Genomic DNA, 12064 nt, shown 5'->3' with positions numbered 1-12064 from the left:
GGAGCAGCCTAAGCCTTGGCCAGTCTTCCTTCTTCCTCCATACAGCTCTAGGAGCAAGCGTGTACTACTGCATATCAACCACACTCGGCAGGACTATGGGTGTTATCTCTCCGGAGAACCCCGAACCTGGGTATGTCTTGCGTCCCGCGCTTGCTCATGCCAACCCCTCCTCTGGAGCCCACCAGTGCCCTCGAGCCTCCTCCTCTCTTTAGCCATCCCATGGCATCTGTCGTGCGCCCACCACGATAGAAGGAGGAGGGAGGAGGAAAGGAAGGGGGAGGCTGAATCCCTCCCCTTCCTTTCTCTCTTCTCCTCTTTCCTTCCCCTCCTATTTCGGCCTACATGGGGCACACCATCCCCTTAGGGGCTAGTCTGTCCCCTTCTTGGCCCATTAGGCCCATGTAATTGTCGGGGGGATGCCCGGAACCTCTTCCGGTGACCCGATATGTACCCGGTACCCCCAGAACACTTCTGGTGTCAGAATACCATCATCCTATATATCATTCTTTACCTCTCGACCACTTCGAGACTTCTCGTCATGTCTATGATCTCATCCGGGACTCCGAACAACATTCCGTCACCAAATCACATAACTCATATAATACAAAATTGTCATCGAGCGTTAAGCGTGCGGACCCTATGGGTTCGAGAACTATGTAGACATGACTAAGACACCTCTCCGGTCAATAACCAACAGTGGAACCTGGATGCTCATATTGGTTCCCACATATTCTACGAAAATCTTTATCGGTCGTACCGTAATGGCAACATACGTTATTCCCTTTGTTATCGGTATGTTACTTGCCCGAGATTCGATCGTCGGTATCTTCATACCTAGTTCAATCTCATTACCGGCAAGTCTCTTTACTCGTTCTGTAATACATCATCCCGTAACTAACTCATTAGTCACATTACTTGCAAGGCTTATTATGATGTGCATTACCGAGAGGGCCCAGAGATACCTCTCTGATACTCGGAGTGACAAATCCTAATCTCGATCTATGCCAACCCAACAAACACCTTTGGAGATACCTGTAGAGAATCTTTATAATCACCCAGTTACGTTGTGACGTTTGATAACACACAAGGTATTCCTCTGGTATCCGGGAGTTGCATAATCTCATAGTCGAACGAATATGTATTTGACATGAAGAAAGAAATAGCAATAAAACTTAACGATCAACATGCTAAGTTAACAGATGGGTCTTGTCCATCACATCATTCTCCTAATGATGTGATCACATTCATCAAATGACAACAAATGTCTATGGTTAGGAAACTTAACCATCTTTGGTTAACGAGCTAGTCTAGTAGAGGCTTACTATGGACATGGTGTTTTGTCTATGTATTCACACATGTATCAAGTTTCCGGTTAATACAATTCTGGCATGAATAATAAACATTTATCATGATATAAGGAAATATAAAATAAACAACTTTATTATTGCCTCTAGGGCATATTTCCTTCAACGACGGCGTCTTGGGCGTGTTTCCTTGTTGAAGGCATCGTCATTTACATTTGTCGTCGCCTGGTTCCGGCTGCTCCAGGGGAAACCCTAGATCTGGGTCTCCCTGATCGGACGATGATGGGGCCTTCGGGGCAGTTCTCCCTCTTGGGGCCTTCGGGGCAGTTCTCCCTCTTGGGGGCATCGTCTTGGAGTAGGTGCTGGCTAGAGGGGACAAGAGGAGGAGCGGTGTTGCATCTATTGCAAGAGCAACGATGGGTCTCGGCGGCATGGCGTGGCGGAGCCTCAGCGACGAAGGCGTATTGATGGACGATCACAGGTGGTGGCGCTGTCTGACGTTGTGGTGGTGTCGACGACAGAATGGCCTGGTAAGGTGAATGCGTTGATCGCTCCTGAAGGTGGGACAGTGGAAGATGGCGGCAGCTGATTCTAGAGTGTCTTTCACGCGGAGGGTTTGTTAGACCGGTTGGTGCTCTCGGCTTGCCACCAGCCGGCTTAGTGAGGCCAACGGATTAGATGACATGTTTTTCATACGAGATCATGGCACATCATAAAGCATGTAAGTGTTAGTGTAGTGACTGTGGTTGCCAGGAAGGTGATTTTGAGTGAATCTTTGTATTTATTTTATAGGATATGGAGAATAATACTTTTAGAATCATTATGTGCATCGCTTGATGCGGAACCCGAGTTATCCTTCTCTTTAAAAAATAGCATTGGACCAAGTGATCGGATTCCAAATCAAGTTCTAGCTACATTAAACAGCACGCCCGGCCGGCCATGCGCTACTCCCACCACTACTCCAGATCAGGCGGCGACGCCCCAGACCGCCGCCTGGTCTTCGCCGCAGGCGTCGTGGATGAGCTTCATCCTGTCCACGGACCTGCAGACCCCGCTGCAGGACCAGTCGAAGGACGCCACGCACACGTTCCCGGCCCGCTTCTTCCACTCGCAGTCTGCGAAACGCACGGCTGTTGCTCTGGTCAGACAAGCTCGTAGTATGGGCGAAGAGAGAACGATAGGAGTATGTTCGTGGCTCGGCGTACGGACCTGGTGGCGTGGCGCAGCACATGCTCCGGTCGTCGACGTGCTCCACCTCCAGCCCGATCAGCCACGCGCCGACGGAGACGTCCTCGTTCGCGAACCTGTGCAGGATCGGCCTGAAAATAGTCCGTCGCAGATGCAAACATCGTCAGAATGTCTCGCACATTCAGATTGCCTTCCAAAGAAAAAAAAAAGCTTACTGGTTGACGGAGATGTAGGCGGCGAGGTCCTTGGAGACGGCGTAGATCTGGCCGGTGGCGTGCCGGAAGTACTTGTTCCCCACGTCCCCGAACTTCCAGTACTCCGGCTCGTGGTACTTCACCCCTCTGCGACCCACAAGAACAAGATGGACAGAAAATCAGCAGCAAATTTCAGATCGGCCCCGAGTTTTGTTTGGTGCATGATTTTGGCTCGGGTGCCACCTTTGAGACAGGACAGGCCCAGACTTCATGCAGCCGACGTACACCCTGGGCCGCGCCCTGTACTTGGCCAGCCTAGTTGCCAGCATCCCTGCCAGATTAAAGAGCAGAAACGGTCAAAAAAATTGCAGAAATGCTCAACTCGATAATGAGGAACGCAAAGCTGCACGTGTGCGTAGGACGTACCGAGGTTGAGGTGGACGTCGTCGTCGACCTTGACGTAGAAGTCGGCGTCCCAGGTGGCGACGGCGGTGGCGAAGTAGATCCTCGTCTTGGAGGACAGCTCGTGGTAGCCCTCCACGTGGTCCAGCCGCAGGAAGTCCTTGTTCTCCGCCTCCTCCGCGTCCAGGGCGCGGTCCGCCGCCCCGCCGCCGCCCTCCGCCGCCCCGCTCCGCCCGATCACGAACCGGACCACGATCCCCTTCTCCTTCTCCAGCCGCCTCAGCTTCTCCCCTACACCCGCGCGACCATGAACAACAAATTAGACATGATATAATTCGTTGCTGCATTGCGCCAGTGCCAAGTGCCAAGGCCAAGTCCCAAGTGCATGACATGCATGTTACCTGAGGGCACCCAGGTCTCGCGGAGGGAGTCGCGGCGCTTCTTGCTGCTGAAGGCCGTGTTGATGCCGATCACCACGAAGGCCTTCTGAAGGGCCTTGGACGAGCCCGCCGCGCCGGCGCCGGCGTCGCCGCTCCGGGCGCGCTCCACGGCCAGCTCCATCTCCAGGGAAGACACCGCCTTGTCCAGCGACCTGGGGAAGTGTGGATTCGTCAGAAACGTGCAATTAATGCACACGTACTACATGTCTACATGCATGGTGGACGGCGCGTAGGCTTACTGAATTGCGTGGTGCGTCCTGGACACCTCGCTCATGATGCCCATGGGGTCATGCCTCTCCCCGGCTAACTCCTTGCTTACGCGGTTGTCGTCGCAGCCGGAGGGAGCAGAGGTCTTGTTCACCTTGCCGATCGGCGCCGACAGGAGCGGCACCCAGCCGCTGAGCAGCAGGCCGACGGCGAAGCTGGCCACGCAGAGCGCGGCCACGGCCTTCCCCGTCAGCGGCGGCTTCGCCCGCGGGGGCGCCTTCTTCTCCAGCTGCGGCTGCGCCTGCATCATCATCAAAATTTCACGCCCGCAAATGATCAGTTTGGCCACAAGGAAGCAGCATTAGTTCAGCAACTAGCTAGGATAGGATCGATCGCACGGCCGGGCACGCACCATCATTGCGCCAGAAGCAGCTAGCAGGCTGGCTACTCGAAACTCCAGAAGGATGGAAACGAGTGGCTTGGGTTGGGCACCCGTTGAACGAGGTGATTTATTTGTGTGCAGTCTCGCGTTATGAAAAGCGCCGGTTATCTGCCCATCCCTGGCCCCGGGCACCTGCGGATGCACCGCGAGGGGGTTCAGTTTGCGTGACGCGCCTCATGCCGACAGTGTGAGAACCACGCCGGCTGGCTCACCCAGTTCGCGGTAAGAACGCCACGCCTATGCTGCATTTCGAACTGTGCCTTGACTGTGGAGTTCTTGGCCAGGAAGCACGGGTTTACGTTACGGCTGCCGGCTTATGGTGATAGGCACGGCTGAGTCGCAGTACGTTTCACGTGAGGATAACCATGCTTTTTTTTATTGAAAGGATAATAACCATGCTTTCAATAGAGCAAAGAGTTACAAGGGCTGCTCCAACACGCATAAGCACCCGTGGATGATCGTAGCACGCCACGGATAAAACTAGCTCAATGGATAGCGATTCACTGAAGTAACTGACTGCGGTGTGTTGTCATAGGAAAAAAAAAACTGCACGGTACGATTTGATGCTTTTTCCCCACACAAAAGATGTGATATTATCAAGTTGCTAGTTCACAAAACTCACAGGGATCACATTGTATGCGCTCGTATTTACATTGTTCAAACTAAAATGGCATCCATCTGATAGTACCATACCGTCAGCACCAGCCTTCCACTCAACTTCTTCATATGCTGGAATTTGAATGACTCCTTCAACATACGACTGCAAGTAGTCCCTCCCGCAAAAAAGATGGATCCGATACGTTTCCTAAGCACACTTCTGCTAACCGCCAATACATTGCAATTTTGACCGGTATGCTGCGAGAACGGAAAGATAATACACAAGCCTTTAGTCTCTGCAAGGGGATATTCTTTTCCATCTACAAATAAAAGCATCATACCTACAAACAATTTTTAGATGGAAGCATACCTACAAATATAATATAGGAATATGATTTCTCACTCATTTTTGTCCTCAACATATACTTCTCTTGTTGAAGGATTCCATTGTCAGGTTAGCAGTGAAGGCTGGGATGGAATTCATCTTTCTTATGAAAATATCAACCTGAAAAGTATGGTTAGATCATCAAAATCAGTAAATCAAACTCTGGTTCAATACCAAGCTAAAAACAATTCGAGGCTTTCCTTTACTTAATTATACTTGCAGGAGTTTTAACTTCACCGTACCCGTAACTGTATGACTGGATATTTTCTATCTAATACCTAGATTAGTTTATTACACAGTAATTTGTATCACACACCATACTTTGGTGCGCAATTTAAGAATGCTCAAGATCTAATACACCAACTGGACTAAATCTGTTAAGCCTCTTACACACTCTTATAAACTGTAACAGCACTGCAGGTTATTTGTAGAACATTCCAGAAAAGGAAACGCTTCAGTGTAATGGATAAGTTGAATACCTGCTGAGCAATCTCATGTTGAGAAGTGTAGCCATTGACCTGTATTTGAGATCAAATAAATGTTCCGTTAAACTATACAAAAGAACATTTCAACAATGTAATAAACCTACCACTATATTGGTGCTTCCTGATTCATAGAGAAACTCGAGTTTTTCATCATCGGTTTGGGCATATACTGATTGCAGAGTAAATCGTGTTACATGAATCCCATTTGGCTGCTGCTCATCATTCATCACTATCTAAAAACACAAAATAAGAAAAATGGTGTTTAACAGCTGAGAATAGTTAGAACTTAGAACCAAGTAACGAGATAAAATTGGACGAAATGTTGAAGCCGGAAAATAATGAGAATTGTGGTATAATCGCGTAGTTGGCATATGAGATTACATGGCTTGATAATTCAAAATGTGCAAAATAACTGAACCCATCAATCCGACACCTTCCCCTAACATTTCTAAACCCACCAAACATCCACTGCTGTATCCAACTCCTCTTCGTTCATCAAAGCACTTCTTTCCCAATACAAAGTTCTTTTCCACCTCCTTGCTAACATGGCTGTGTTTCTATCACCAGCCTTCAGCCAGTCAACCCTGGGCTGCTATCTCACCAAGATCCCCTCCCGGTGTAACAGCTCTGACAGACGCCCAAGCAAAACCAAGCTTGGCTTGCTGGAGCTCCTCTGGACTCCACTGCCTCAGCCCCTTGCACATGGCATGAACTGACACTTCCAAACGGCTCCTGATGTGAAGTTTTTTGGATTTTAGGTTGCAATGGATTTTCCGTTTTACCAATTGGTATTGACATGAATCAGATGTATGGACAGATGAGGAGATAAATCAGAACTGAATGCTCGTCCTGTACCCATGATGCAAGAGATTGCAGGATCAGGAAGCTGCCTAACTGGCATATGGGACCTGCAGCCACGTTGACAAATTTGGCATATAATTTTTAAACCGCTTTGAAATTAGGGGTGGAAGTTACTCTCCAGATAATTGGGGGATGCCAGCTGGACTTTTTTTCAGACAGCTAACGGAAAAATTAATAGAGTTGAACGCATCACACCTGATAACCAAAAAGCGAGCAGCAAGCCTTTCGGAAGACTGAGATCCTCTCCAGAAACACTGCCTTGTATCTGTTTCGAGGCAGGTGTAAGGTCCTCTCCAACAAATCAGTATACAGAAGCTTATACAGATATAAATTAATAAACTAGACTACCTTTCTTCACGTTTCTCTAGTGTGGCAACTTGATTTTTAAGCTGTGCTAGCTTTTCAGCAACATTTGCATCTACTACAGTTCCAGCATCTGCAAATAAAATAAATATTCCAGCATAAATGCATTCAAAGCAAAACCAGACAAGGTCTCTCAGAGCTTGAACATACGGAGCACATGATATATTGACAAACAAGTTATTCGGCAGAAAATGCGGATGTCTATTTTTGATAGAAATGCAACTACACCAAAGAGCAAGCTATCAGAAATTGTACAATGACAAATTTACTAAGGAAAAAACCGAAACTAACTATTGCATGCTACTCAGTGGATATTATTCTCACATGAAATTTTGAATTGAAAAATTGGTAAGCAAACGATAAAATCAAACACTCAAACAACATGTGGAGATCGTAGTAGTAAAAAGAATTCATAAGATCACTTACCAGCTTGCCCTTTTAGTTCTTCGATTGCCTGCAGCCTCTCTTTTGTTTTCTTTAACTCAGCTTGCAGTGCTTCTATTGTCTGCTTTGCTTCACTATCCATTGCAAGAGTGTTCACCATACGAAGTACTTTTGTGCTTGAGGCAGAGTAATCCCCATGACCCAGCTGTCAAATATGACAAGAATTTTCATGGCGTTGACACATAATACACAAAGCAAATAACTATAGGTTAAATTAGTACACTTCATAGCGTAATTCATAGTTGCACCCACAACTAGCTCTGTTGTTGAAGGAAGATGACATGCCTAGTTAAAACTTCGGCGGCACAGCACCGTACTATAACAAACTATAACACATATGAACACAACAGTCATTCAGCATAACATTCACCGCTGCCTCATTGAAATTCAAAATTAGATAACAATTCTACACTGGTGTTTTATTTGCAGGCAGCATATGATCAAGCTCCCGCAGCCAGAGTAGCTCAGGCCTGCTAACGAGAGAAGCTAGATTGGCCACTGGCTATTAAACATTGATCCTTAGTCCATACCTTAGACTCGAGTAATGCCACCTGAGAGCGCAGTTGATCTCCCTCTCGCTCCAATGATTTTGCTTTTCTTGCTTCAATGCTCAATTTCTCATTCATTAGATTGAGCTCCGCATGTTGTTGACTAATTAGTTCTCTCTGCTCGTGTAGAGTGGTCTCTAGTTCTCTTACTACCTTTTCCATATGAGATAGATCTGACTCCATTTTCTGCATTGTTTCCCAGAAGAGGCATTATAAATTAAGAAAGTTGTAACGGCACATACCACCAATGTTAAGAATACAAAACCTGCTAACCTTGGATGACATGTCATCTCCATCCCTAGTTTTTTGGTTAGATAACATATTATGATCTTTTCGTAATCTATCTCTTTCTTCACTCACTGCAGTAAGCTGTTCAAATGAAATAAGTCATAAAGGGAAAGTAAAACATGCCAATGTGAATTATTGACATATAAATGGATGATCACTCAATGTAATACAGAATGTATAATTATAGAAGATTCATAACTGCAAGTACTACCTATTTCCAGTTTGTAATGCCTATGCGTATCCCTAGATCGATAATTTAACCAATATAATATGATTTATCTATTATAAAATATATACCATCATAAAGTTCAAATGGTATAACTTTTGTGATATACAAATACAACTCACATTACAGTAGTAAAATTGACAACCTAGAGATATGTGCAGGACCTATAAAGCGGAAAGGAGGGAGTATCTCTTAATAAGATAGCTTACACAGCATAAGTTCAATGGGAGCATGGGACTACAAGTGTATTTATGGTATACATTGCAAACATGGAAAAAATGGAAACCTAGGATGCAGTTGTAGCAGGGGACAGCAGACAATACCAGAAGTTCAAGCCGCTTGACCTCCCTGCTAGCACTTTCAGCTCTCTCTTTGGCAAGGGTAGCTTCACCTTCTGCACGTTGCTTGCTGATCTCAGCAAATTCCAACGTAACCTCCAATTCTTTCAACCGTGATGTTACTTCACCCAATTTATTCAAGTCTGTCAATGCTTGCCTGTCAACAGTTCAAATAACAATATAAATCTTAATGGGGAAGGAGTAAAAAGTTACACGTCCTTGCCAACAATATCATTCTTTCTCACAACTTTCAAGCAAAAGTCATCCTGAATTTATCAAATCTACTAGTTGCGCAGCTTTGTTTATGATCATAGGAAAGGATAGTACTCTGAATAATGTTTAATAACGATGAGTTATAGCAGAATTTTTCTTTGGTAAAGTGATGATGGACTCATACCTTTGCAAATCTGCAATGCTGCTGTAAGAAGACACATCAGGTATGTTGCCAAGTAATGATGTACATGATGCTAATTCCAGCTCCAACTTCTGTGCTTTAGCTTCGATTTCTTGCAGCTTAGATAATTCTGTTTCGGCTCGTTTCCTTCGACTCTGCTCCTCCAACAGCTTTTCACTTAGCAGCTCAACATTTGTGTGGGAAGATTTTAATCTTCTAGCTTCATGCACTTCTTTTTCCTGGATATACAGAAATCATATAGATACAGCACTTTATTATTCTAGAATTTTATGGCAGGTTATTATTGAAAAGCTGTATAATAACAGGAAAAAAAAACTCAGATGTCTAAAATTGAAGGGTACAAAATGCACTACCAAAATGCTTTAGGGTGTACAGCCACCCATAAAAGAAGCCATTCATTCATTCAAACACACTTGTTTTAAGATTAGAGCTTCCTACATAGCTTCAACTTTTTTATCTCTATGGCAGTTGAGAGAGCCACACATAGGGCAGCAAAACGCTCTCCTAGATCAGTGCTTAATGCTAAGCATGTTGTAAGCTTACAGCAATGTGCAACACTGATGTTTACATAATTCTGACAGTCATAAAATTGGCTTTCCTTATCAAGGAGTAAATGAAACAAGCATGCCACCAAATATTCACATAACATCAGTCATCAGCTATCATCGTCAAGGCTAAATGCTCACATAGTTCCGGAGCTCCTCTTGCAAAAGTTTTATTAACTTCTGATCATCTGTTGGATTACGCTGAACAGACAAAGGAGCAGAATCCAGTAGTCTGAGCTCGGTTTCGTTCTTTTCGCGAAGACACTGACAAAGAACATAATGTTAATCATTGTATCTGCTGTACCAAGATGTAAAACCAAAACCAATGAGCACAAGTTTGAGCATCTGATGAGGGCTCTCACGGCAGGAAAAAAGGAGTGGGACATATTGATCAGCGATGATCATGTGAATCACATTACTTTACCTCATTTAATTGCTTTTTCAAGTCCTCCAACTGCTCATTTAACATCTTTGCTTCCTTCTCAGAGTTTTGCGCCCTGAGGCTCATTCTTTCAAGCTACGCCCAGGCATGTTCAGATAGATAAGCCAACATGCAGTGAAGAATCAATGTTCACAAGAATTTAACAATACAAACCTCAGCATTAAGTTTAGAGATGGATAGTTTTGAGTCATCTTGCATATATGAAAGTTCCTTCTGAAGGGCTTTCTTCTCCCTTTCTGAATTTTCTGATGACCGCTGCATAGCCCGTTCCAACTCCTTGACCGACTCCTTTGCAGATGCTGAAGATGATTCAGCGCTAATTCGAGAATCAATCTCTTTATTGAGTTTAACCTGCAGCACCAGCAAGCCTATGATTAGTTATGTCAATTAATAAACATGGATAAGGCACACAAAAATGTGACTGTGTGACTAGCTTGTCACAACGGCGATGAGATGGAATTCATGTGCCAAAGGGGAAAAAAATTATACCTCAAGTTCCCCTATCTTCTTGACTTGCTGCCTGTATCGCTCCTGATACTCGCCCAGCTCCTTCAATAACCGTTCTTGCAATGCAGTCTCCCGCCCTTTTGTTGCTGCTAGTTCTTGTTCAACATAGTTCAGTTTATCATGATATGTAGTCCTTTCATCCTCTGAAGTATTAAGAACAAGTAAGTTTATCAGTTTGTAAGTAAATGCATCAAATGGCTTGCAACAGGATAATGCTAACATCCAAATTCTAGCCTCAGATAGCTTCAAGCATTAAGCAGAACCTACATGTTCTTCCTAGAATGGAGTTCCTATTCCCAACAAATGTTAACTTATTACTATGATATACTGTAACTTGGAGTATAGTATATTATTTGGCCTCCACGTCCATGCATATTTCAAATACTTATTCCCTGCTTCCACGACAGATATAATTCCCTAACAGCTTAATGAACTGTATTCATAAAAAGCTCAGAATAAAATCATGTAAACAAAAGCATACCACTCTTGGATAACTGTTTCTCCAATGTGTCAAGCTTTACTCGATACTCCTGAACCGCCTTCTCCGCGGTGTCCAGTGCCACCACAAACTCCGATTTCACCTATCAGAAATGTACACATGTAAAAAACATCAGTATGTATACAAAATGGCATATAACTAATCACACTAGGGATCTCCATTTCACAGCGTGTACTTCGCTGCAGATCCTTAAAATATAATCAACTGAGAGCTTATCAATGTAGCGTGCGTGACCAAATATAACGTTAACTATAACAAACTTGGTAATACATGGCACTAAGTGACAGCAGGTCAAGTAACACAAATTGCATAACTCGTATGCTTACACAGGGACGACGCGGTCTCACCATCTGACGGCAGTGGTATGTGCAGACCATGTCGTCGGAGGGCTCCTCGCCGCCGGAGGCGGACACGAGGGCCGTGGGGCAGTCGTAGGGCACGAGGCGGCGGTCGGAGACGGGGGTCCGTCCGGTGGCGACGGCGACGGCGACGGCGAGGTCGAGGTCGAGGTTGGCGTCGGGGTCGGCGTCGGAGACGGCCCGCCGCTTCCGCTGCGGTGGAGTCCGGAGTAGCATCTCGCTGGCCTCGCAGGGGTTCTAGAAGCTTCCTAGGGTTCTGGCGGCGAGGGATTCGCGAGTGACGATTGCTGAAAAGGTTTCAGGAGGAGGGATTTGGTTTGAAATCGCGCCGCCGATGGTCCTAGTGATGGGGAAAGAGCTAATAGCGAATGGTCGTAGGGTCGAATCGATGCATTATGCGTTGTGTTGTTTCTTTTTCTTTTTTTTGGTCAAAAATCAATGAGCTTTGTTGAAACTTGAGGAGAATTTTAGCAAGAAAAGGTAGGAATGTAATTGAGCCAAAAACATAAATACCTCTTGGCCTCATCGGCGAGAAAAGGAGACGGTGAACGGAGTTGAAGGCAAGTCGACGGTGAACTCCCTTGG

The 12064-nt window shown here is 45.5% G+C and overlaps 1 protein-coding gene across 2 annotated transcripts; it reads right to left on the bottom strand.

Moving 5' to 3' along the window:
- Positions 1-2065: 2065 nt before the first annotated feature.
- LOC123071618 (probable beta-1,3-galactosyltransferase 8) lies at positions 2066-11847 on the bottom strand. 2 transcript variants are annotated; one of them, XM_044495202.1, is made up of 24 exons: positions 11468-11847; positions 11103-11202; positions 10604-10764; positions 10268-10465; positions 10097-10189; positions 9814-9936; positions 9110-9345; positions 8698-8869; positions 8134-8229; positions 7843-8046; positions 7295-7457; positions 6854-6941; positions 6701-6770; positions 5749-5877; positions 5639-5677; positions 5201-5279; positions 4800-4906; positions 3768-4036; positions 3490-3680; positions 3113-3379; positions 2930-3017; positions 2708-2833; positions 2514-2623; positions 2066-2419 (listed from the first exon to the last, which is right to left on the bottom strand). In XM_044495202.1, the coding sequence occupies exons 1-24, from the start codon at positions 11693-11695 to the stop codon at positions 2271-2273; spliced, it is 3486 nt and encodes a 1161-aa protein (XP_044351137.1). In that variant the 5' UTR covers positions 11696-11847; the 3' UTR covers positions 2066-2270. The 2 variants fall into 2 exon arrangements, with proteins under 2 accessions (XP_044351137.1, XP_044351136.1); XM_044495201.1 differs by lacking the exons at positions 4800-4906; positions 5201-5279; positions 5639-5677; ... (12 more) ...; positions 11103-11202; positions 11468-11847 and adding an exon at positions 4148-4241.
- Between the last annotated feature and the right edge of the window lie 217 nt (positions 11848-12064).

The sequence above is a fragment of the Triticum aestivum genome, chromosome 3B, assembly GCF_018294505.1.
Source record: "Triticum aestivum cultivar Chinese Spring chromosome 3B, IWGSC CS RefSeq v2.1, whole genome shotgun sequence".
Taxonomy (NCBI): Eukaryota; Viridiplantae; Streptophyta; class Magnoliopsida; order Poales; family Poaceae; genus Triticum; species Triticum aestivum.
The sequence above is the reverse complement of the archived record's forward strand: the minus strand, read 5'-3'. Positions and strand labels throughout refer to the sequence as shown.